Genomic DNA, 25,961 nt, shown 5'->3' on the forward strand with positions numbered 1-25,961 from the left:
CCTTGGGTCTCGCCCTCCTGGTCTGTTGAGTGGCCTCCAAAGTGGGCTCCCGGCCTCCCGGAAGCCCCGAGACCCCGGTTTCCCACAGTCTAGTCCTCAGCCCGACCTGCAAAGCCCCCCGCACTGCCCCCACACCCACCGTGTACGAGGCCTTGCAGCGGGGCTTTGGCCCTGCCGCCAGGTCACCTTGGCTTGTGGTTCAAGCCAGCCAAGGTCCTCCAAGAAGTGTTCCCGGCACGTCCTGTCCCAGCCTGGGGGCAATGTCCCCATGACCCTGAAGGCGGTCCCCACACTGCTGACCGGGCCTGGCCGCTCTCTGGCTCCCCACGCCTCCTCTGGGCCATGAGCACGTTGGAGCAGGACTCACCATGGTCCTCCCACTGGGTTGCCGTACTTAGCCCAGCACCCAGCACAGGGCACCTCCAGCGTCCGAGTGTGTGTGTGTGTAAGTGGTGTGTGCATGGTCTTGTGGGTGTGTAAATGCCTGTGGTTGTCAGTATGTGAGCACGTAGGTAGTGTCTGTGAATGTGTGAGCGGTTGGTGATTGTGGGGTTCTGTGTGTGGAGTGAACTGGGGTGAAGGGAGGGGACGCTGAGAGCTTCATTTCCACGCTGCCCCCTCCCCCTGCACATGGTCCCTCTGATCACTGCGACCTCCCTACAGCGCTGGGCAAGTGCCAGTAACAAACTCGGGAGGCGAAAACCACTTGGGAGGAGGCAGGTAACGTGATCAGGCACAGATGTGTTCTGGGGCCAAGGCTGTGACCACACTACAGGGTGTGACCCAATATGACGGGTGGGTGGCAGGACCAAGTCCAGTGACCCCTGGCTTTTCCTCGGAGCCTGTAGCAGAGCTGGAGAGTCCGGCTGAAGGGGGGGCTTCATCATCTCTCCCCTACCCCGACCCCACTACCCTGGGTAGGCACCCGGAGAGACCAGGAGGGACAGGACTCTTGGGGTCATCCCTGCACCTGACCTTGCCCGGCCCCTCCCTGCACCTCGGGCAGCACAGTCGCCCTGACATGTTGACTCGGGGCAGAGGGCAAGGGCCGGTCTCGGCTCCCTTTAGAAAGCGGGGCCAGGCTGGATGAGCTCCCCGAGTGTGGTGAGAGCACCCTTTCTGGCTGGTCCTAGGGCCCTGGTGTGGTGAGGGACACCCATGTGCCAGAGGAGGCCAGGGGGCACGGAGGCAGCCATGGGGCTGCTGACTGGGGATACGCTGGGGTGCCTGGCCGGGGCCGTGGCCATCTTCCTGCTCCTGGTGGACCTGATGCACAGGCGCAGATGCTGGGCTGCCCCTGCGGGGCAACCTGCTGCAGATGGACTTCCAGAACACACTCTGCTACTTTGGCCAGGTAACGAAGGTAGGGGGGTGGCAGCAGAGATCCTGGGGACCCCACCTGGCAGCAGACAGCGGCTGGTGGGTGAAGCCACAAGGTTGCGCAAGGAGATGGGCTGAGAAGAGGCAGGTTTGCAGGGCTAACTGCGGGAGGGCCTTTGTGCAGGGCCTGAAGGACACGTTGGGTTTTCCAAACAAAGGTCAGCGAGAGCGAAGGCCCGGAGTGGAGTGCGGACTTGGCAGTGGATTTGAGATCCAGTTGCATAGCACTTAAATTACATGACCTGGGTCCCTTCTGATGACATCAGGAGGAAAGGTCTTGAGAATGGGGGAGGAATCTGGACATGAGCCCCATTTAAATCAGGAAACCGAGGCTGAGATCGGTAGAGTGACAGGTTCAACTCTTTTGCTGCTGTGGGTCTTTGGGCCTCAGTGCTCACCTCTGTGAACTTGAGTTTCTATCACCTGTGGGCTAGGATCCTAACTTGGCCTAGTGACAATTTTGGTGACCTTTGCAAAGTCATAGCTGAGAGGTGTGATCCAGCGCCAGCCCCTCCTCCAGAGAGAATGTGACCCCCACGGTCACGAGGCCGATCTCGCCCTTGCACCCCAGTGCTGCTGGTGGCCCAGGGGTGCCCCAAGCCTAGCGCCAGGAGACTGAGGCCTGCAGCCTGGTGGGCACCCGGCTTGACGAACGCCCTCGACCCTTGGCCTGCAGCTGCGGCGCGGCTTCGGGAACGTGTTCAGCCTGCAGCTGGTCTGGACGCCCGTGGTCGTGCTCAGTGGCCTGGACGCCGTGCGCGAGGCACTGGTGTACCACAGCGAGGACACAGCCCACCGGCCGCCTATGCGGGTCTGTGAGCCCCCGGGTTTCCGGCCGCCCTCCCAAGGCAAGCGGAGGATGGGGGCAGACCGAGGCCTGGCCGGGACTGGGCCAGCAGTGACTCAAGCTCCGGCAGGCCCACGCGGGGGCAGGATCGGGGACGTGCAGTGCAGGGAAGAGGTAGCAAGTTTGGAGGGGCTCCAGGCGGAGGAAGGAGTTGGTGCCAAGTGCCTGAGTGGGACGCGGGAGGATGCGGGCGGGGCCTGCCCAAGACGGGGTGGGCCCAGGGCTCGCGGAGCAGGGACAGGATGTCCAGGGTGGGCGGGAATGAGGAGGACGGAATCCGTGTGGGCGAGGCAGGGGGCGGGCCAGGACTTTCCCTGACTGAGAAGGAGTCAAGGTGGGCAGAGCGGAGTGGGGCCAGCACCTGCCTCCGGCTGGCGAGCCAAGCGGGCAGGCAGAGCGACGTGTGCCCGGCGGGAAGTGGGTGTCACAGTGGGCGCGCTTTACTGGGGGTCGGGAGCAAGGTTGGTATGGGCGGGCAGGGGGCCGGGCCTGTATCGCAGGGGGCGGGACTGTGAACGGGGCAGGGGCGGGGCGGACACGCCAGAGCCCCGCCCCCACGTGTGATTCTGGCGCGCTGCCCGCGCGAGTGGCGCGAGCCGCGGCGCTTCTCCGTGTCCACCCTGCGCAACTTCGGCCCGGGCAAGAAGTCACTGGAGCAGTGGGCGACCGAGGAGGCCTCGGGCCTCTGTGAAGCCTTCGCCGACCATGCTGGTGGGAGTTGCGGCTGAGGGACCCCGGGGACAGGGATGGATGGAGGGGCCCGGGAAGAGGTGATGGAGGCGAGCCTTCAGCCCCGGCGCCCGCGTGGATAAAGCGGTGAGCAACGTGATCTCCGCCCTCACCTACGGGCGCCGCTTCGAGTACGACGACCGGCCCCTTCCTCCAGCTGCTGGAACGACTGCAGGCGGGAGTGGAGGAGGACCAGGGCTTCCTGCGCGAGGTGCGGGGCCGAGGCGCCAAGGAGCCCTGCGAGGCGAGCTCGCCCTAAAATGGGCCTCCCGGAGGAGGGGGTGGGCGGAGGCGCGGGGGAGAAAAGGCCTTCCGAGACGGGAGGCGTGGAGGTGGGGAAATCCCAAACGAGGGAGATGGCAGAGGCGGGCCCGGGGAGCCGGCTAAGGAATCTTAGCACCTCCTTCACTGGAAGCCACCAGAGTCCATGAGATCTAGATTTTAGATTTATCCTTCTGGTCCCCGGGCCAGGAAGGAGGATCAAGGACGAACTTAGGGAGGAACCATGTCAATGGTGGGGACACTCTGGAGGCCGCGGGACCTGACTGATCAAGAGGAACACGCGAGCACAGGAAGGTCCCCCATCTGTGGTCCACGCACATCCTGAACGCCATCCCCATGCTCTTGCGCATCCCGGGACTGGCCAACAAGGTCTTCTCAGCACAGAAGACCCTCATGATCCTAATAGATGAGCTAATACAGGAACACAGGATGACCCGGGACCCAACCCAGCCACCCTGAGACCTGACTGATGCCTTCCTGGATGAGGTGGAAAAGGTGAGGTGTCAGGGACAATGGTTGTGGGTTGAAGGCCCCATGAATCAAGGCCCAGGATGGTGGGGCCCGTATATCAGCCAGTGGTCAGTGATTACTGATGGATGCGGGGGTGGGAGGCCATTTGGGGGCTCCTTCCCTCTGCCCCAGAACTCACCCTCTCTCTCGGCGTGGCCCAGGCCAAGGGGAGCCCCGAGAGCAGCTTCAATGATGAGAACCCGGGCATGGTGACATCTGACCTTTTCGCTGCTGGGATGGTGTCCACCTCAGTCACGCTGACCTGGGCCCTCCTGCTCATGATCCTGCACCCGGACGTGCAGTGTGAGCCCACCCTTGGGGGCCGGGTGGGATGGATGAGGGAGGAGAGGGACAGGCTGGGGCCCCTTGAGCTTGATTTGGCCCCCAGAAGGTCTGAGCAGAGGCTGGGCCCTAACTCGGAGGTAAGAGCTGCCTCCACGTGGGCAAAGCCCCCCACAGGAGTCAGGCAGAGGTCGGAGCCCAGACTCCTGGGTTCTGACCACTGTGGGGATGCCTGTCTGTCCAGGATGTGTCCAACAGGAGATAGATGAGGTGATAGGGCGGGTGCAGGGACCAGAGATGGGGGACCAGACCCACATGCCCTTCACCATGGCCGTGGTCCATGAGGTGCAGCGTTTTGGGGACATCATCCCACTGGGCTTGCTTCATATGACGTCCCGAGACCCTGAAGTGCAGGGCTTCCCCGTCCCCAAGGTAGGTCTGCGGGCCTCCCTCACCCGTGTGCAGCGCCACCTCCGGCCTGGCAGCCCCGGCACGGCTAATGCCCGGGAGGGCCCGGGCCCCCAGTCCGCGTTTCTGCAGGCGCCGGCTACCCCGGGGGCCGCGGGGGGGGCGAGCATCAGCAGGGCCAGCCCTGTCCCTTCAGAGCCCCAGTCCCTGGGGAGGACAAACTGAAATCTGCCACAAGGTGTTGAAGGAGCCCGTGCGCAGGGGTGGGTGGCAGCGTGGGTGCCCATGGGTGGTGAGGCACTCGGCCCCGCCGTGCGGACAGAGGGTGCCGAGAAGCTTCTCGGGCTGAGGTGTCACTTGAATGAGGCCGGGTGTGTGCCAGGCAGAGTGTGCGCCCGTAGACGTTCGGCGGCGGGGGTCTGGGCGTCCTGTAGCCTGGACCCCACTCATGCCAGGCATCTCCTGCCAGGGGACAAGACTTATCACCCACCTATCGTCAGTGCTGAAGGACGAGAAGGTCTGGAAGAAGGCCTTCCGTTTCCACCCCGAGCACTTCCTGGATGCCCAGGGCCGATTCGTCAAGCAGGAGGCCTTCGTGCCCTTCTCCGCAGGTGCCTGGGGTGCCCAACTCACTGGCCCCTCCTGAGGCGCACCCCCGGACCCCCCCACAGGCCGCCGCATCTGCCTCGGGGAGCCCCTGGCCCGCATGGAGCTCTTCCTCTTCTTCACCTGCCTCCTGCAGCGCTTAGCTTCTCCGTGCCTACCGGACAGCCCCGGCCCAGCGACCACAGGGTCTTCTCCTTCCTGGTGACCCGAGCCCCCTCCCAGCTCCGTGCTGTGCCTCGCTAGAGGGAGGAAGCATCCCCCTGCCCCACCAGCTCCTCAGCAGGGGCCTGATGGGCCAGTAAACCAGTTGGGTGGCTCCATCCTGGCTTCTGAGTCCCCTCAGGGCCCCCTGAGCAGCCCCTGCCGTGATGGGGCCTTAGCAGCCTCCCCAGGGCCAGCCCCTACCCCTGCCTGAGCCATCCTTACTTTGCATTTGATCCCATTTGAGAGATGGGGAGACAGCTTACCCCTAGTCACCCACAGGGACCCAGTACTGGCAACTTGGGTTAGTTACAATGTCTGTACTTAGGTCCTGGCTCATGGCAGGAAGAGCTAGAACAAGCTGCTGAGAGCTCTCAGCCGGACCCTGGTGAGGGGGGCAGGCCCCACTCAGCCTGGACACCCACATCTCAGGTCCAACGCCACCCACCCCACCCCACCCCACCCCACGGGCCAGCAGCTCCGCCAGCACCACCAGCTCTTCTGTCCCACTGCATCTACGACTCCCCCAAAGGTGGGGACTTCAGGGATGGCCATGAGGGGATGTGCCAGGTTAACACCCAGGGCTCAGTCCACAGGTGCCAGAACTTTCCCTGGGAAGCCTTTGGCAGTCCAGGAGTGAGCCACCTCCCTAAGTCAGTCACCCCAAGCTAGGTGGGACCCCTTTCCCAGCCCCTCAGGGATGCCTGTGTCCAGGCGCCTGCCTAGAAGTTGCCACTCACAGCCAGGCTAGAGTAGGAGGAGGCCACTCATCAGGGCTCCAACCTAGGGCACAGTCCTCTGAGTGGCTGGGTCAAGCTGGGCTCTAGGAGACTTGACCAGGGGAAGGCAGTGAGACCTGTGGGCCCCAGGTTACCCTCGGGACAGGGGCCAGCCTTGGACCCATGTGACAGTGGAATGGCCAGAGGAGGCGGCGGCCACGTGGAGACTTTGGAGGAGGACACCCTGGCTTTCACCCTTGCTCTGCCGGGATACTGTGTGACCCTGGGCCGGTTCCTCCCTGCCCTGGGCTTCTGTTTCCCCCTCAGCCAGTGAGATGGTTGCACCAGATGGCTGCTGGGGCCGGCGGTCCTGCTCTGACTTCTGGGGCCGTGACCCTGTTAGCCTGGAGCCCTGGCCGAGAGCAGGACCGCTGTCCTCCCCTGTGCCCACGCCCACAATTGGCTGGTTCTGGACTGAGCAGCTGGGCAGCACCCCCTTAGCCAGGTCTTGGACAGACCCCCTGGTGCATTTAAGGAACAGTATGGGGACCAGAGACAGGTCAGAGGCGCCTCACTCCCCCAGGTCTCTTTTGCCAGAGGACACCCCTCCAGCCCAGACCCAAGAGCATCCCTGACAGAGGTCCCACCAGCACCTTCTAAATGCGCTCACAACATGGAGCTCCCCAGCTCTCCGCATTCGGGGAACTCGCTCTGCCCCTCAGCATGGGGTGGGGGGGCCTCTCCAGAGTACCAGCTGCTGTGGCGGGGCTCAGGCGCAGCTTGTCAGGGCAGGGAGTGTGGACGGGGCCCCCCTGAGTTTCGACGAAGCCCCTGAAAGGAAGCAGCTGGGTCTGCAGAAGCAGCAAGTCTCTGGGTTTATTGGCTCTTCGGTCATTCGTGCTTCTGCGTCTTTGGGATGTCAGCGGCTGGGACCCAGTGCAGCCAGAGCTTCCTCAGGAGCCGGGGGACCCAGCCCCCAGGCCTCTCGTCCTTGCTCCCCACCGCAGAGGCCTCTGCAAAGCACAGACAGGCAAGCCCTGCGGGTCCCTTGCAGGGAGGACCCTTCCCCAGGGCGGGGGGGAACAGGCCGGCGCTGACCAAACGCTCGCCTCAAGGGTCTGCCGACCAGGAAGGAAGCAGGAGGCGGCGGAGACATTCGGGGAGGACGGGGCGCCTGGCTACCTGGGCTCCTTCCCCCCGCCCCCCGGCCCAGGGCCCGCGAGAGGCTGCGCCATCCGTAAGCCCCCCAGGGGCGGGCTGTGCTGTCTTACCAGAAGGGTGTACCGCCACCTCCTTTTGGACCTTCGTGTTCTCCTGGGAAGAAAGACGGGGCACGGTGGTGACACACGACAGTCACATTACCCAGACGGGCAGGCGGCGGTGGCGGGCGGGGGAGGCAGGGTCCGGCCCACTCTCCACCCCACAGGGCTCCTTGCGCCACCGGGACAGCAGTTTGGCCCAGTGTCCTTGCGGGTGCCCCATGCCCCCCAACACTGCCCTCCTCCCCCCGCAGTGCTCTGGGGCTTCCCAGTAGCACTGGGAACCCTAGAGGTGCTGGGGATGATCCTCACCTCCCAGCCTGGGGTCCCTGCCGCCTCTTCCTCAGCCACCTCCTTCACAGCGGGGCCGGCGGCTTCCGCCCCTGGGGGCCTCACCTCCCCCTCCTGCTGAGACTGGAGCTCAGTCTCCTCCTTGGGGGCAACACCGCTCAGTCCTCCCGTTGCCTTGGGGGCCATGGCCTGCAGGGAGGGGCGGGAGGGCGGACGTGGGCAGAAAGGCCCGCAGAGCCCTCATCCTCCTGGCCCGTCTCCACACCTGCACTGTGTATCGTTCTTCATTTTCCCAAGGAAGGCCTTCCCTTCTCAGCGAGTTGCAAGTTTCCCGGGGGAGGGAGGGGAAGGGGGGGGCCCTGCCACCATCCCTGGGACTCCCCTGCCACGAGCTGGGCTGTCTCTGCGTCACATGGAGCTCTGACAGAAGCGAGCCTCACTTACCTTGGCTTGCTTCTTCTCGATCTTGACTCTGCGTCTCTACAGAGGGAAATAGAAGTGACTTCCAGCTGGGAGGGGCCGTCCTCTGTACCTGCCCAGGGTGCCCACTCCAGGGGAAGTGGGGTCCCCAGCCCTTACCTACCTGAGTGGTCACAGGGTAGCACTTATCCATTGGCCCCCACACCGGCCTCAAGGTCTCCCCTATGAGCTGCACGACAAGGAGAGAGCGGAGGGAGGGAAGGCTGAGGTGACACACTAATTCACTAATTCACTGTCAGGGCCTGCATACACAGACACCTAAGAACTACCTGTCTTGAGAAAGCTAAAACCTGGCATTTGTGAAACAAGAATAAAACAGAATATGTTGAGAAAACCTCTTAATTCTTGAAAACAAAAATATGATAGAATAATGGGAATGAGAAATCCAATCGAAGTGTAGGAGGTAAAGTTAAAAAAAATTTTTCCCAGAAAGAACAGAGAGAAGAGATCAGGAGCTCCCACAGATAACTCATAGATCTTTCTGAGACAGGGAACAGACAACAGACTGAGGTGGCAGGGAGAGATACCAGATAAATACGGCCCTGTTTTATCAAGACATGATAAGGGACATGAGTTTGCAGAAGAGAAGGAGTCACCAAGTGTCCAGGACAATGGATGATAGAGATTCACCCCAGATTTTGTCATCAGTAAATCTCAAAACACTGAGGACAAGGAACCCAAAAACTTCCAGAAATACAAAGAAAAAATTCTGTTCTAGGAATTCAACTTTCCTCCGACTTTTCTTTGAAAGTCTTTGAAGCCAGAAGACAATGAGGATCTTCAAAATCTATGAGAAAAATATTTCTAGTCTAGAATTCTATACCTACCCAAACTCTTAGTCGAATATGAATTAAGACTGTTTCAGACATGGAATATCTCAAGACTACCCTCGGGAAGCAGAGGTTCCCCTAGAGGTTGTGTTCCATCAAAATAAAGGAGTGACAGGGGCTCCCCAGAGCGACGAGAAAGGGAGGTCCCAGGACAGCTGAGCAGCGAACCTCGAGGACATCCTGTCCATGTGGGGACAGCAGGAGGGAGGGCTCCCTGAGACATGGCTCTGCAAAAACCATCAGATAAAGCACCTAATTTGTCTAAATGTACTGCAAGGAGATTGGTATTTTTTGGCAGAGAGCCTGGGTAAATTAATTGTAGGTAAAGAGAAAGCTAAGAGAAAAGAGGCAAAACCAAAATCACATGCCAATAGTAACCAGGTACACGAGGTGACTCAGCTAAGAATACTGTTCTCAGTTTCCAAATGTAAGCCCTCCACACTGGTCTAACAGAAACTATGACAGACATGCCCCGCATGGCCAAAACCAATGGCCAGCGCAGGAGCCGATGTGGAACCACTGGAAGCTCGCCTTCGCCACTCGGAAAGTCACAGTCTCCGACCAAACTACATGGACGCCGACCACATGACCCACCAGCCCTGCTGCCGGTGGTGACCAAAGGGAAAGGAAAACCTATGTTGACACAAAACTTATACATGAATATTTATAGTGGGATTTTTTTTTTTTAAAGATTTATTTATTTATTTGAGAAAGCGAGAATGAGAGAGAGTAGATGAGAGGGGGGAGGGTTAGAGGGAGAAGCAGCCTCCTTGCCGAGCAGGGAGCCCGACGCGGGACTCGATCCCGGGACTCCAGGATCATGACCTGAGCCGAAGGCCGTCACTTAACCAACTGAGCCACCCAGGCGCCCCTATAGTGGGATTTTTAAAAAAGATTTTATTTATTTATTTTAGAGAGAGAAAAAGCACGAATGGGGGAGGGGCAGAGGGAGAGAGAATCTCAAGCAGACTGCCCACCGATTGCGGAGCCCAGATGCGGGGGCTCCATCCCAGGACCCCGAGATCATGACCTGAGCGGGAACCGAGAGTCAGACGCTTAACCGACTGAGCCATCCAGGCGCCCCACAGCGGCTTTATTTGTAATTGTCCCCCAACCAGAAACACCCAAATATCTCTTAGGTGCTGAGCAGACGAACTGCAGTGCATCCCCACGAAGGACACCTGCTCAGCAAGAAGGAATGAGCTGCTGCTGCGCATGCGCCCAGAGGGGCCTCGGGCGCACCAGACTTGGTGAGAAACCAGACGACAGGCAGGATGTCTCCGCTTACAGGGCAATCTCACAAAGGCCAGACTGTAGGAACAGAAAACTCTTCACTGGATGCCGGGGGTGGGGGAAGGGCTGACTGCACGTGAGTCTGGAGCAATTTTTTGAAGGGATGGAGCTGCTCTGCTTTTGTGGTGGGGGTTACCCGGCTGCCGAAAATGAGCCCACTGCAGTGGAGGGGGACTTAAAGGCCAAAATGATAGAAAAATCAGCAACAATGTTATTTAAAAGATTTTAACGATTGAAAATGTCATTACTCAGAAAACACGGCTGTAACTATACTGGAAGCTGGAGGGAGGTGAAGTGTGTGTCGGAGGGCAGTAAATGGACAGTTGTTCCGAGAGCTAAAACCTCAGCTTCCACCGTAGGAATTCACTGGCTAATGTTTAAATCTGAAAAATCAAGACAAAGCAGGATAAGCTTACTATTTAGAAACATGGAAAAATCAAAGGTTCCAGCTGGAAGGGTCAGAGGCTGGGAAGATTCCCATCCTGGGGTGCGGGGATCGTGGGTGGGGCACAAGGAAGCCATTTGTTGGTTTCAGGTCTTAAAACTTCGAAGCATCAAACTGCGTACATGCCTATCTTTGATGACGATAAAACTTTTTTTTTTTAAGTGGAAATGTGATCAGTTACTTTAAACCACAACAACAGCAACAAAGAAAGGAAGCAAAGTTGGACTCCGTGGTCTCCAAGGCATCTGCCAACATGGGCCCTCTTGGGGGCTTAATGGTCAGCCCCAAAAGGTGTAGCGCATCCTTCTCAGTGCTTCTGGGCTGCAGACAGCCTTGTCTCTATGGGAATCCCCTCTTCCCAACGGCACTGTTCAGAGAGCGGGAGGCCTCCGGAGATCAGGGATGTGGTTCTGTCCTGTCAACGTGGGCAGCCTGGATCCAGTCGCTGTCCGCCTAGGGGCCTGTTTCCCATCTACATAAAGTGCGAGCGGCTGGGCGGCTGTGAGGTTTACTATGACCGAGCAGATAGCACGTAGTCTAGCATGGGGCCCTTGGTGGGGGTCCAGCAGCCACCCAGGGCTGGGAGCAGGGGCTTCTGCCCTAGGCTCTTGGATCTGGGACATCGAGGAGAGTATGCAACCCCAGGCAGGCGTCCTGCTCACCACCGCCTCATCCACATGTGAGCGCTGAACCACATTCCAGAGCTACTCACATGAATGAGGGATCATCTGTTCCTTTTGGTTTGTGGACGCCGTGGCCACAGAGCCCCGAGGTGCTTATACAGCCAGCCCCGGAGGGGTGGAGCCTCTGTTTGGACACTTTGCCAGAAGCACAGCGAACTTCTGCAGAGTCCTCACGTTCGCACACACGCACGCACACACACAGCTGGGTAACAACTGAGGCCGAGGAGCATGACCTCTACTCAGGCTACAGCGAGACCACCCCGGCCTCGAGGCCTGCACAGTGCCTACCTGTGAGGGTCCCTCAGCAATCTCATCGTCAGGGGCTGGCTTCCCCACAGAGCCCTGAAAATAGTAGTACACCACGCCTGCAGGGGGGTGAAGAAAGACTAATTAAAACATTTAAAAACGATACAATTACTTTACAATGTCAGTATTTGCAATGCACCAGAAATCATATCCTTAAACTAAACTGGTAATGAAAGACGTCAGGTATTAAAATTATGAGAGGATACGTAATTTTTCAATTACAGGTGTGCAGGCCAACGTTGAAGATCACTGCTATAGGACATGAGGTTGTGTGGGTTTTGGTTCGTGGGTTTTCGGTGGGGGGGGGGAGGATGGGTTTTCGAATCAAACATGGGTTCAAATCCAGTTCACTAGGAAGGTACCGAGGAAGGAAAGGGACAGAAGGGCAGCCTTGCCTCTGAGCAGCATGGCCAGGCCCTGGGAGCCGGGGGGCAGGCAGCCGGAGAGCGGGGGCCGGGGGGCAGGCAGCCGGAGAGCGGGGCAGCCCCGAAATGAGAACCAGCCCCCCGGCTCCTGCCATGGCCCCAGCGCCCAGGCCCTTACCTGCAAGAATGAAGAGGTGTGCTACATACAGGGGCTTGTAGAGCCTGGAAGGAAAGCGGAGTTGAGGGTAAGGCTGGGGCGTCTCGTGTCCTCACTGCGGGTGGGGACCAGGTTCCTCCCACTCCAAGCCCCAGGACCAACTCTGCCAGCGTGTGTCCCACACTGTGAGTGAATAAATCCCTCAGCTGTACCGGGCTCGCAGGGGCTCCCCACTGTCCGGCGGGCCAGGCTTGGGGCCTCCGCCTACACTGAGCGCCAGACTCGGAGCCTAGAACACACTCCCTTCTCCTTTCCTTTTGCACTTATCTCCCTGGGTCCACCCTGCCTTCCCAGCTGGAAAGCAAGGACCCGGCCGTGGTTGGGCACTCAACGCTGGATCTGCTCTTCCCGCGGGGGTCCTCCAAGGCCCCCCTACTCTGGACTGACAGATCGCACAATCCCGATCAGAAATTGCATCCCCGTGACTCATCCACCTCCTCTGGGACCCCTCCCTTGCCACAAGCAGAGCATCTTGACGCTGCAGGGACGGGGGCTCCCAGGGTGTGCGGGCACGTGCACACACACACGCACTCACACACATGCACGCGCACACACACACAGGCAGTTCCCGCCTGCCAGGACCAGGCCTTGCACCCCAACCCTGAGTCCCAGAGATACTGGAACAGTCAAGGAAAGGGCAGCAGAGAACCCTATTTTCCCTTCCTCTTAGACCCAAGTGGGGGTTCCCCGTCCTGGTCACTCGAGGCACTGTGGCAGGGCCCACCTAAACTTTACCTCTCTCTCTGGCCGCCCAGTCCAAACACCATTTTCAGTCTAAGAAGAAAAGATGGTCAACAGTCAATGCATCAGGCAGGCCCCGGATCCCGTGTTCCTTTACCAGGTGGCTTATGGGGAGTGTGAGGGGCCAGAGGCGGTCGGGGAAAGGCCAGGACCTCCACCCGCAGGGCTCAGCCGGGGCCAAATTTAGGAGGGACTGGGCTACCACTGGGAGCTTGGGAAATGCTCAGGAATTTCTCCCAAGACCTCAGAGTCCCAAACAAAAGCTGGTTTCAATGCCCTCAGAGCTGGAAAGGTAGTTCTCAGAGAATCAGGATGGGGAAAGGGGTTGGGATAGGATTAAGGAAAAAAGTATCACTCTATTGAACGTTTGGTGTAAAATGACCCCAGACGTAGGTGGCTAGTTATTTCAGAAACGCTGTGTAACAGGAAATATTTGAAAGTGTTGGTAGTTTTTAATCATTATTATTATCTCTTGTAATTTAGGGAGTCCTAGGGGAGATCCTTGGCCTCCTCAAAAAGATCCTCTCTATCTGAAATCCCACCAGCATGGTTGAACTCCATACAAACCAAGGCCATGGTAAAGTCAAGGTCTCTGATGTGAGCTGGACCCGGCGTGGCCTGGGGAGCCTCTGCTTCCCAAGGGAGCTCCCTAGTCTCCCCAGGGACAAGTTCAGAATCTCCCTTTAACCCTGCACCCCCACTTTGCCTGCCCCACTCTCAGCAGAGAACTCAGGCGCCCCCAGACGGGAGTTCCTCGACTCTCTGCCGCCAAACCCACCCATTTTCTGCTCCCTCCTCAGGGATGCGGCTGCCCTGCTCTGTGCTCCCTTCCATCTGGTCTCCCCGCCTGGGTGTTTGGGGGCCCCTCACTCACTGGTATATTTAGCCTTTCCTTCCCTTCTGGCTCCTAATCAGCATTTCACACGCACTCATCTCTTCCATTAAAAGAAGGCCTTCTCCCTTGAACCAGACCCCTTCCCCAGTGACCGTTGTAATGGCCCCCTATCCTCCACCCCAGCCCACCAGCTGTCTGCCCTGGGTGTCTTCCCTCCTCTCGGCCTCCGCTCACCCCTCAGCTGCCTCCATCTGTTCCCAGCCCTGCAAACCTCCAACACCTCTCCCACCCAGGTCACCAGTGCGCTCTGAGCCCCCAAACCCCATGGGCCGTTTCCAGGCTTGGCTCACTTCACCTCTCCGCAGGGCCCTGCGTGCCTCCCTTCTCCAGAGCACCTTCTCTGAGAAACCCGCCCGCAATGTATTCACCAGGAAGCTTTTTGGTCTTTTATAACTTGGTGTGAGCAAAGTTATCAGGCTTTTTCTGAGAGGCGGTCTGGAGGAGGAGAGGAGAGTAAATCGTTGTGAGGGCGAGAAGAAGCGGGGGAGAAGGGGAATGCCAGGCAGGAAGGGATGAGGCAAGGGGAAGCGAAGAGCTGTAGAGACAATTTTCACCTGCTTGGGTGCTTTACTGGGGACAGCCTTCGAGCCTGGCTTGCCAAAGCTGCCAACCTCGATGGTGTCAGCGATTTGCAGAGCTCCCTCTGACCGTATCAGAGTCCAGGCAGCGTCCTCCTCGCCCCCCGTCCGGCTCTAGGACCGAGCCTAGAAGGGCACCGGAGCCCAGCTAAGTCTGGGAGCCCAGGGCCCAGCCCCTCCCTTTTTCAAGGAGAGTGGTGTCTGTGTGTGACATCATGTCTCAGGGGGCTTTGTGACAGGACAGCCCCTCCAGCTGTGGCCAGAGCAGTTCGCCAGGTGCCTCAGCAAGGCCTCCCGGCCCCACCAGCCGAGGCAGCGCCTCTGCAGCCATCTCTCTCGTTCCATTCTGTGTCCCCAGTGCTGCTCGAGCACCTTCGGTGTGCTCAGCGACGTGCAAAGTCCTGCAGGGATGCAAAGACATAAAGGTGTGTGAGAATCCGTCTTGTCACATAGCACAATGGGGATATTTTCTGAGACAAAAACAAGAACACAGCTTAACCACTTTTGAGTGTCATCCATCCATTCAACCAGGGTCTGCTGAGCTTCCATTTGGGGCCAGGAGAAATGTTAAAGGGATAGAAAGGCAAACAGGACACAGAGCCTGCCTTTGAGCAGCTTGAAGACATCAAATAGGGGCGCCTGGGTGGCTCAGTTGGTTAAGCGACTGCCTTCAGCTTGGGTCATGGTCCTGGAGTCCCGGGATCGAGTCCCACATCTGGCTCCCGGCTCAGCGGGGGGTCTGCTTCTCTCTCTGACCCTCCCCCCTCTCATGCTCTCTATCTCATTCTCTCTCTCAAATAAATAAATAAAATTTAAAAAAAAAGACATTAAATAGGCATCTTCCGATTCAAGACGATAACCTGCACCCTCCCCAAATTACTATGAATGTAACTAAATAATAATTACAAAACTATGGGGGCATCTGGGTAGCTCAGTCAGTTAGGTGTCTGACTCTTGGTTTCGGCTCAGCTCATAATCTCAGGGTCTTGAGATCAAGCCCTGTGTTGGGCTCTGTGCTCAGCACGGAGTCTGCTCGAAATTCTCCCTCTCCCTCCCCTTCTGCCCTTCTCCAAGGTCGCACACGTACTCTCTCAAAAAAGAAAATCTAAAGAAAAAAAAAATTACAAAAGTATGGATGTTTAAAACTGAGGAATGCTTAGTTTCATATATACATGAAGTATTTACCAAGACAGACCATATTCTCAACCATAAAACAAGCCTCAAAAATTTTTAAATATTACAGTCGTTTCTAGGGGACGCCTGCCTGACTTGGTCAGTAGAGCATTTGAGTCTTGATATCAGGGTTGTGAGTTTGAGCCCCACATTGGGTGAGGAGCCTCCTTAAAAAAAAGTCATTTCAAGTATGTTCTTTGACCACATGGAATTAAATTAGAAATGAGTAACAGAAAGACCCCTGGAAAATCTCCAAATATTTAGAAACTAAACAACATACATTTAAATAACATATGAGTGAAATAAAAAATCTAAAAGAAAGTTAGAAAGTATTTTGAACTGAATGAAAATGAAAAAATATCAAAATGTGTGGGATGCAGTTAAAGCAGTACATAGAGGAAAAAATCACAGCACTAAAAATATCTGTATTAGAAAATAACAAATGTGTCAAATGAATTACCTCACTTTCTACTTTAAGGAACTGGAAATGGAAGAGCAAACAAAGCCCAAAGTAAGCACAAGAATTGAAATAAAAAAGATTAAAGTGAAAATAATCGGGGCGCCTGGGAAGCTCAGTCGTTAAGCGTCTGCCTTCGGCTCAGGTCATGGTCCCAGGGTCTTGGGATTGAGCCCTGAGTCAGCAGGGAGCCTGCTTCTCCCTCTCCCACTTCCCCTGCTTATTTTCCCTCTCTCCCTGTGTCTCTCTCTGTCAAATAAATAAATAAAATCTTTTTAAAAAGAAATCTTAACTTGGGGGCGCCTGGGTGGCTCAGGCGGTTGAGTGTCTGCCTTTGGCTCAGGTCATGATCTCTGGGTCCTGGGATTGAGCCCCATGTCAGGCTCTCTGCTCAGCGGGGAGTCTGCTTCTCCCTCTCCCTCTGTGCTTTCTCGCTCTTGCTCTCTCTCAAGTAAATAAATAAAATCTTAATATATTTAAAGAGAAAATCTTAACTTGAAACTAACAACTTACAAAAAAGATAATACACTGGGGTGCCTGGGTGGCTCAGTCATTAAACATCTGCCTTCGGCTCAGGTCATGATCCCAGGGTCCTGGGATCGAGCCCCGCATGGGGCTCCCTGCTCAGCGGGAAGCCTGCTTCTCCCTCTCCCACTCCCCCTGCTTGTTCCCTCTCTCGCTGTCTCTCTCTCTGTCAAATAAATAAATAAAAATCTTAAAAAAAAAAAAAAGGATAATACACTATACCAAAGGAGTTTATCCTCAGGAATGCAAGGTTTTTTCAACATTCAAAATCAATCAACATAATTCATCATATTAACAAACTAAAAAAGAAAAAGCATATGATTGTCTCAATAGATGCATAAAAAAACATTTGACAAAATCAACATCTGTTCTGAAAAAAAAAAAAAAAAAAAAAAAAAACCTCCCAGCAAACTAGGAGGAGTTTGGAACATCCTCAACCTGACGAAAGACAGCAATGAAAAACTTAGTGCTAACAATACACCCAGTAGTAAAATACTGAACACTTTCCCCCTAAGTTCAGGAATAGGGCAAGGATGTCTGCCTTCGTCCTTTCTACATGGTATACTAGAGGTTTTAGACAATGAACTCAGTCAAAAGACAGAAATAATTGCGCCTTTCACCATTAGTAAACCTGCCATACTCCTGAAAAGGGCAATGATGTCAATAATAAAGCGTAACATCAAACTTCCCCACCCTGACTAATCTAGTCCAACAATCAACCAAACATTTGAAAATCTGATGTCAAACTCTATACTTTGAGTAGCAGATCTCCAGAGTCAGAGCCTTATTACTGCATGATTCAGCATTATATATATATAATATACCAAAAATACATATTTATATGTATATACCAAAAATATATATCTTATAATACTACTTGTGTCCATTTCATAAAAGAGCTATAACATTTTTCTCCATCAATTTCTGTGGCAAATTGCAAATGAGACAAAAGCCTTTCACTTGAAAATATATCATAATGTTGCTCATGGATTAAATAATGTTTTTCAAATTTTGTAATCATAATCAGCCATTATAAAAGATGACCACTCCTTTCAATGAGCTACAAAGCTTAACATACAAAGAAAGAGAATAGGAGAGACAGAGAAAGAGAAGTAAAATCAGCTGGATTGGAAAGGAAGAAGTAAAACTGTCTTTATTTTGCAGAAAACATGATTGTGTATAAAATCCTATGGAATCATACAAAAAGCTACTATAGTTTAGCAAGGATGAAGGATACAAGATCAATATATAAAAATAAATTATATCTGCTGTGAACATAAAACTACCCTAAAAAATAAAGTATATTTAAAAATTTTTAGGGGCGCCTGGGTGGCTCAGTCGTTAAGCGTCTGCCTTCGGCTCAGGTCATGATCCCAGGGTCCTGGGATCGAGCCCCGCATCGGGCTCCCTGCTCAGCGGGAAGCCTGCTTCTCCCTCTCCCACTCCCCCTGCTTGTGTTCCCGCTCTCGCTGTGTCTCTCTCTGTCAAATAAATAAATAAAATCTTAAAAAAAAAATTTTTTTTAAAGTCAGGGACACCTGGGTAGCTCAGTCGGTTAAACGTCTGCCTCTGGCTCAGGTCATGATCCCAGGATCCTGGGATCGAGTCCTGCATCGGGCTCCTTGCTCAGCGGGGAGTCTGATTCTCCCTCTGCCTGCCGCTCCCCCTGCTTGTGCTCTCTCCCTCTCTCTCTGGCAAATAAATAAATAAAATCTTTAAAAATTTAGAAAGTCAATTATATTTCTATATAATAGCAATGAACAATTGGGAATTGAAATATTTTAATACACCATTTTTAATAGCATCAAAAATATGAAATGTGTGGAAAAAAATCTGACAAAAGATGTGTGCAAGATCTGTACGCTAAACACGGCAAAACACTTCTGAGAGAAATTAAAGAAGACCTACATAAGTGAAGAGATATACCACGGTCATGGATCAGAGGATTCAACATTGTTAAAATGTCAACTCCACCCTCAAATTGATCTATAAATTCAGTGTAATTGTAGTAAAAATTCCAGCAAACTTTTTTAGTTGTTAAAACCAATATGCTGGGGGCGCCTGGGTGGCTCAGTTGGTTAAGCAACTGCCTTCGGCTCAGGTCATGATCCTGGAGTCCCGGGATCGAGTCCCGCATCGGGCTCCCTGCTCAGCGGGGGGTCTGCTTCTCCCTCTGACCCTCCTCCCTCTCATGCTCTCTGTCTCTAATTCTCTCTCTCTCAAATAAATAAAATCTTAAAAACAAAACAAAACAAAACAATATGCTGTATCTAAGGTTCATATGGAAATGTGAAGGACCCAAAATAGCCAAACAATTTTGAAAAAAAACTAAGTTGGTCAGCAATCAAGATAATATGAAATTGTTGATGTCAAGAGAGATGGAACAGAAGAGTCCAGAGGCAGAGCCTTATACTGTCAATCGATTTTAGACAAAGGTGTAAATGTAATTCTCTGGAGGAAAGTCTTTTCAGTAAATGGTCCTGGAGAAACTTCATATTCATATGGAGAAAAGTGGACTTTGATTCATATCTCATGCCCAGTACAAAAAATAACTCAAAATTAATCATAGACCTAAATCTAAAACCTGAAACCATAAAATTTCTAGAAGAAAACATAGGAGAAAATCTTTGTGACCACGGATTAAGCAAAGATTTCTCAATATAACACAAAAATCATGATCCATTATAGAAAAAAACTGATATATATATTGGACTTCATCAAAATTTGAATCTTCTAAAGATACTATTGAGAGAGTAGAAAGATAAGCCACAGACTAGGAGAACATATTTGCAAATTCTATATCTAATTAAGAGATCTGTCTAGAATATACAAAGAACTCTCAAACTCAATAATAAGAAAACAAATGATTTTTAAAATGGGCAAAAGATAGGGCACCTGGGTGGCTCAGTCAGTTGGGCGTCTGACTTCGGCTTAGGTCATGATCTTGGGGTCCTGGGATCGAGGCCCCTATTGGGCTTCTGCTTCTCCCTCTGCCCCTCCCCCCTGTTCGTACTCTCTCTCTCACTCTGTCTCTCTCAAATAAATAAATAGAATCTTAAATAAAAAACTAAAATAAAATGGGTAAAAGATTTAAACAGATATTTCACCAAAGAAGATAAACAGATGGTAAATAAGCACATGGAAAGACTCTCAATATCGCTGGTCAGTAGGGAAAGAAAATGCAAATTAAAACCATAAGATATCACTGCATACCTACTAAAGACTGTCTCAAATTAGAAAGACTGACCGTTGATGAGAAATGGAATAACTGAAACTCTCAACCACTGCTGATAAGAATATAAAATGATATGACTAGTTCTGGGAGTTTGGCAGTGTCTTTAAAAATAAAAACATACACCTGCTGTGTTACCTGCCATTCCATTCTAGGTATTTACCTGAGAAAGGAAACGTATTCCACACAATGACATGTACACAAATACTCATAACAACTTTATTTGTAATAGCTCCAAAGTGGAAACAAACCAAATATCCATGAACAGGTGATTAAGTAAACAAAATGCAGCCTATCCATATAATGGAATGTGCTCAGCAATAAAAGGAATGGACCACTGATCCCCATAACAATAAGGATGAATCTCAAGATAGTTTTGCTGAGTGAAAGAAGCCCCAAAAGAAGGATACTTATGGGGCACCTGGGTGGCTCAGTCGTTAAGCGTCTGCCTTCGGCTCAGGTCATGATCCCAGGGTCCTGGGGTCGAGCCCCACATTGGACTCCCTGCTCGGCGGGAAGCCAGCTTCTCCCTCTCCCACTCCCCCTACTTGTGTTCCCTCTCTCACTGTCTCTGTCAAATAAATAAATAAAATCTTTAAAAAAAAACAAAAGAAGGATACATACTGTATGATTCCATTTATAAAAAATTTTACAAAATGCAAATACATTTTCATGACAGAAAGCAGATCAATGGTTGTCTGAGATGGAACTCCAAAGCGGGAGAGATGGGGTGCAGGGATTACAAAGGCACACGAGGAAGCTTTTACGGGTGATAGATATGCTCACTCTCTTAATTGTGATGATGGTTTCACAAGTATATGTTATCAAATACCAATATCAACAGTTTGCTGTATGCCAATTATACATCAATAAAGTTGGTTTTAAAAAGAGTAAAGTGGGACGCCTGGGTGGCTCAGTCGTTAAGCGTCTGCCTTCGGCTCAGGTCATGACCCCAGGGTCCTGGGATCGAGTCCCATGTCGGGCTCCCTGCTCAGTGGGAGGCCTGCTTCTCCCTCTCTCATTCCCCCTGCTTGTGTTCCCTCTCTTGCTGTGTCTCTCTCTGTCAAATAAATAAAGAAAATCTTAATAAATAAATAAATAAATAAATAAATAAATAAATAAATAAAATCTTAAAAAAAAAAAAAGGAAAGAAAGAAAGAAAAGAAAACATTAAGGCAGAGGGGAAAACCAGATTACCTAAAAAGAACAAAGACTCAGAATGGTATCAGAATTGCCACATGCAATACTAACTGCCAGCGGAGAGTGGAGTACCGTTCTACAGAGTTCTGAGGGGAAATGACTGTGACTCAAGAATTCTGTGTGAGCCGAGTCAGCTTTCAGTGTCAGGACAATAGGAAGGTTCTCAGTGGTCCCTGGGCCCAGACACCAGCCTGCCACCTGCACACTGCCTCTCTCTCCTACCTCACACCACAGAGGTAAAAGAATGTAGATCTGAAAATAAATCCATAATAGCACCGGACAACAAAAGGTGATGCCTGGTACACTAGAAGCTATAAGGAATCCCTCAATAATGGAAGGCGGAAGGAGGAGGTTGGCAGAGGACACGAAAGCACTAAATACAGGCAGAGAGCATCGTCGTGAAAGGTGGAAGGTCCCTGGGGGTCTCTGACTGTCCATCAAAGTGATAGGTCTGGGGAGCAGGACAGAACCCAATCAGGAAAACTGGCTGGGGGACTCGTGAAGCAGAAAGGTGACAGACTTCCTCTCTCCCCACCTGTGGCAAGCAGACAAAAACAGAGGTATCAACCACCAGCTGAGAGCAACACATTCGAGGATTCTTGGCCAGAGAAGTGCTGGGTGGCTGGTAACGAACATCCAGCAGGAATGGGGAGCCCCAGCGCCCTAAAGTCTAACCACAAGTAGAGCCTGACGGGCAATGTGCTTTCATGACCCCACATAGACGAATAAATAAAAGCATTCAAGGGCGCCTGGGTGGCTCAGTTGGTTGGGCGACTGCCTTTGGCTCAGGTCATGATCCTGGAGTCCCTGGATCGAGTCCCACATTGGGCTCCCTGCTAACCAGGGAGTCTGCGTCTCCCTCTGACCCTCCCCCCTCTCATGTGGTCTCTCTCTCTCTCTCTCATTCTCTCTCTCAAGTAAATTAAAAAAAAAAGCATTCAAAAAGTCTATCAAAGTATTTTTTTAAAGATTTTATTTATTTGTCAGAGAGAGCAAGTGCACAAGCAGGGGGAGCGGCATGCAGAAAGGGGGAGAGGGAGAAGCAGGCTCCCCGTGGAGCACGGAGCCCAATGCAGGGCTCGATCCCAGGACCCCGAGATCATTACCTAAGCCAAAGGCAGATGCTTAACTAACTGAACCACCCAGGCATCCCTCTCAAAATACTTTTATAAAGAATATGTTTGTGGGGCGCCCGGGTGGCTCAGTCATTAAGCGTCTGCCTTCGGCTCAGGTCATGATCCCAGGGTCCTGGGATCGAACCCCGCATCGGGCTCCCTGCTCAGTTGGAAGCCTGCTTCTCCCTCTTCCACTCCCCCTGTTTGTGTTCCCTCTCTCACTGTGTCTCTCTCTGTCAAATAAATAAATAAAATCTTTAAAAAAAAAAAAAAAGAATATGTTTGCAACCTTGGAGTAGAAGAGATCTTCTTACAAATAAGACACAGGGGGCGGGTGGGGGGGTGCCTGGGTGGCTCATTCGGTTAAATGTCTGCCTTTGGCCCAGGTTATGATCCTGGGGTCCTGGGGTCCAGCCCTACATTGGGCTCCCCTGCTCAGCAGGGAGTCTGCTTCTCTCTCTCTCTCTCCCTCTCAAATAAAATCTTAAAAAAAAAATTAGACACAGGGATGCCTGCGTGGCTCCTCTAACTCTTGATTTCACCTCAGGTCATGATCTCAGGGTCGTGAGATCGAGCCCCGCATTGGGGTCCGAGCTCAGCACGAGTCTGCTTGAGATTCTCTCACTGCCTCTCCATCTGCCCCTCCCCGCCCTCTCAAATAAATAAATAAAATCTTTAAAAAAAATAAATAAGACACAAAATACTTAGACTATATAAATATTTAAACTTCTATATGACAAAGCCATCAACAAAGTTGAAAACAAGAAATGGGGTATTTGCAGTATATGTGGCAAAAATTAATACAGAGACCACAAAAAATACTCCTGCAAATCAACTGGACAATGAAATAGAAAAATGGGCAAAGGATACAAAGAAATAAAAGTGGCCACATGACAAGCAGCTCAATTTCATTAATAATCATGAAAATTTTAAAAAAAGAGAGAGCTATTTTTTCTCCCCTCAAGTTGGCAAAACTGTAAAACTGATAATATTAAATGTTGAAGTGGGTGCAAGGAACCAGTACTTTCAATCACTGAGGAGAGGGCACTTGGCAACACCTATGTAAAATGCACATACCTTTTGCCTCGGCAATTCTACTTCTAGTTATCTGTTCCAGAGAAAACCCTACTCAGGTAGGCTTACATGAGGCATGAATGAAGATGTCCCTTGGTTTTAATAGCACAGAGTTGGAAACCACTAGATCTATGAATAAGGGAACAGCTGAAATATGAAATATGATATATCCACATTACAAATTCTTTCCAGAACTGACATGAATCAGATCTAGAGAAACTGAGAGAATGATCTTGGAGACATTTAGTGAAAAAAGTAAGATGGGTATGGTAGGAGCCATGAATACACAACCTCTCCAAAATTTCAGCCCACAAATTCAAATGTGCAAGAAGTAGTGAAATTGCACACTTCTTTGTTGTTATATATCGTTATATCATTTTAATCTCCGAGCCCTCAACTCAGGTTGGCGGGAAATGAATCCTAAGTCATTCCTGAGGCATCGTTACCACTCACCCCCACCCAGAATTTTACCAGATCCCAGGAGTTTGTGCAGTGCCAAGGCTTACGAGGGCAAGGACTATGTCTCCATCTCCTCTATGTCCTCTGTATTTGGCTCAATGGCTGGCCGCAAACGCCACTCAGGAAATGTCTGGGGAAATGCAGGCCATGGTCACACAGAGGGTAAGGGCCCGAAATCCAGATTCCTGCCCCCTATTCTCCGCTCCTGAGGACTCTGATTTTGGCCCATGCTTTGTGAGATCTCCCTCTCTAGGTGGCAGCCTAAAGTGATAAGGTTATTTTCAGAGCCAGCTTCATAGGCACATAACCTATGCAGTCACATGGGGCCCTGGGCTCAGATGTACCACACCTGGTGTATCTCCCCCTTCCTACTGAGTACTGTCAGAGGAGACCTAGCAGAGAGGCGGGACTTTCACCTTTGACCATGGGTAAAAAGCAACCTCCCTCGCATGGTGTCTGTGGAAGCCACAGGGGAGGAGCAGTAATGAGCACTCGACCCTTACCGACCCGAGAGGTGTAAGAGGAAGATCTGTAGGCAGCCAGAACTACCTCTCCTGCTAATTACTGTGAGGCCCTCCTTAGTGCCAACTAAGGCCGAGTGGGGAACCTGGACTTCTTCCCCAACTTGTAGTAACAAGGAAGCTTCTCCATTTCCCCTGCTGGAGTGGTGTCAAAGGAAGCTACCATTAAAAAAAAAAAAATTAAATAAGCTCCAGGATCTCATAACATAATACCCAAAATGTCCAGGTTTCAATTAAAATATCCCTCATCATATCCAAAACAAGAAACAGCTTAAACTGAACAACAACAAAAAACCCAATCACTAGATGCCAACAGCAAGATGACAAAGGCAGAATTATTTGCAAAGATTTTAAAGCAGCCATCATAAACATGCTTCAACAAGCATTTATGAACATGCCTGAAACAAAATAAAAAAGTCTCAGCAAAGAAACATTAGATAAGGAAGTGTGCCTGGGTGTCTGAGTCGGTTGAGAGCGTCTGCCTTCAGCTCAGGTCAGGATCCCAGGGTCCTGGGATCAAACCCCATGTCAGGGTCCCTGTTCAGCGGGGAGCCTGCTTCTCCCTCTCCCTCTGCCTGCCCCTCCCCCTGCTTGTGCTCTCTCTCTCTCTGTCAAATAAATAAATAAAATCTTAAAAATCTTTTTATTTTGGGGTGCCTGGGTGGCTCAGTCGGTTAAGCGACTGCCTTCGGCTCAGATCATGATCCTGGAGTCCCTGGATCGAGTCCCACATCGGGCTCCCTGCTCGGCAGGGAGTCTGCTTCTCCCTCTGACCTTCCCCCCTCTCGTGTGCTCTCTCTCATTCTCTCTCTCTCAAATAAATAAATAAAATCTTAAAAAAAAATCTTTTTATTTTATTTATTTGAGACAGAGAGAGAACATGAGTGGGGGTAGAGGGGCAGAGGGAGAGGATGAGCGAGAAGCAGACTCCCCACTGAGCATGGAGCCCAAAGTGGGGCTCGATTCCAGGACCCTGGGATCCTGACTTGAGCTGAAGGCGGATGTTTAACTGACAGCCACCTGGGCGCCCCTCAACTGAGTTTTGATAAAGGTGCAAAAGCAATTCAGTGGAGAAAAACTGGCTTTTCAACAAATGGTTCTGGAGTAACTGGACATCCACAGGCAAAAAAAAAAAAAAAAAGAATCTTTATCTAAATCTAACACCTTATACAAAAATTAATTCAAAATGCATCATGTACTTAAATGTAAAACATAAAGCTTTGGGGGAAAAAAATCATAGAAAATCTTCTGAACCTAGGGCTTGGAGAAGTGTTCTTTGATTTGACACCAAAAGCACAATCCGTAAGAGGGAAAAAGTTGATAAGTTGGCTTTCATCAAAATTAAACATCTTTGCTCTGGGAAAGACCCTGTTGAAAAGATGAAAAGACAAGCTACAGAGTGGGAGGAAATATTGGCAAACCACATATCTGACAAAGGACTACTATCTAGACTATATAAAGAACACTTAGAATTCACCAGGTAAACAAACAATCTAATTAGAAAATGAACAAAAGACGTGAAAAAAACATTTCAGTAGAGAGAATATAAGATGGGAAATAAGCATTTAAAAGGATGTTCAACATCACTACCCATAAGGAGAATGCAAATTAAAACAATGAGGTATCCCTACACACATCTGTCAGAGTGGCTAAAATACAAAAGTTACTGCAGCAACGCAGAACAGGATACGGAGGATTGGACCACTTGTACATTGCTAATGGGAGTGTAAAATAGTTCAGTCACTCTGGAAGATAATTCAGTAGTTTCTTTCTTTCTTTTTTTTTTTTTTAAGATTTTATTTATTTATTTGACAGAGAGAGACACAACACAGTGAGAGAGGGAACACATGCAGTGGGA

At 51.7% G+C, this 25,961-nt stretch overlaps 1 protein-coding gene across 1 annotated transcript; it reads left to right on the plus strand.

Annotated features, from left to right (window-relative positions):
- On the plus strand, window positions 1-9,505 carry LOC123837677 (cytochrome P450 2D15). The gene is given in 12 exon segments (XM_064590535.1): window positions 1-1,289; window positions 1,291-1,354; window positions 2,057-2,278; window positions 2,815-2,944; window positions 3,012-3,097; window positions 3,099-3,167; window positions 3,533-3,733; window positions 3,910-4,051; window positions 4,275-4,462; window positions 4,908-5,049; window positions 5,110-5,178; window positions 5,181-9,505. Coding segments are annotated over 12 exon segments (1,551 nt in total). The 5' UTR covers window positions 1-1,158; the 3' UTR covers window positions 5,288-9,505.
- Window positions 9,506-25,961: the final 16,456 nt, after the last annotated feature.

The sequence above is a fragment of the Mirounga angustirostris genome, unplaced genomic scaffold (genome assembly GCF_029215605.1).
Source record: "Mirounga angustirostris isolate CCGP_5_RB_7025 unplaced genomic scaffold, mMirAng1.0.hap1 SCAF_5, whole genome shotgun sequence".
Taxonomy (NCBI): domain Eukaryota; kingdom Metazoa; phylum Chordata; class Mammalia; order Carnivora; family Phocidae; genus Mirounga; species Mirounga angustirostris.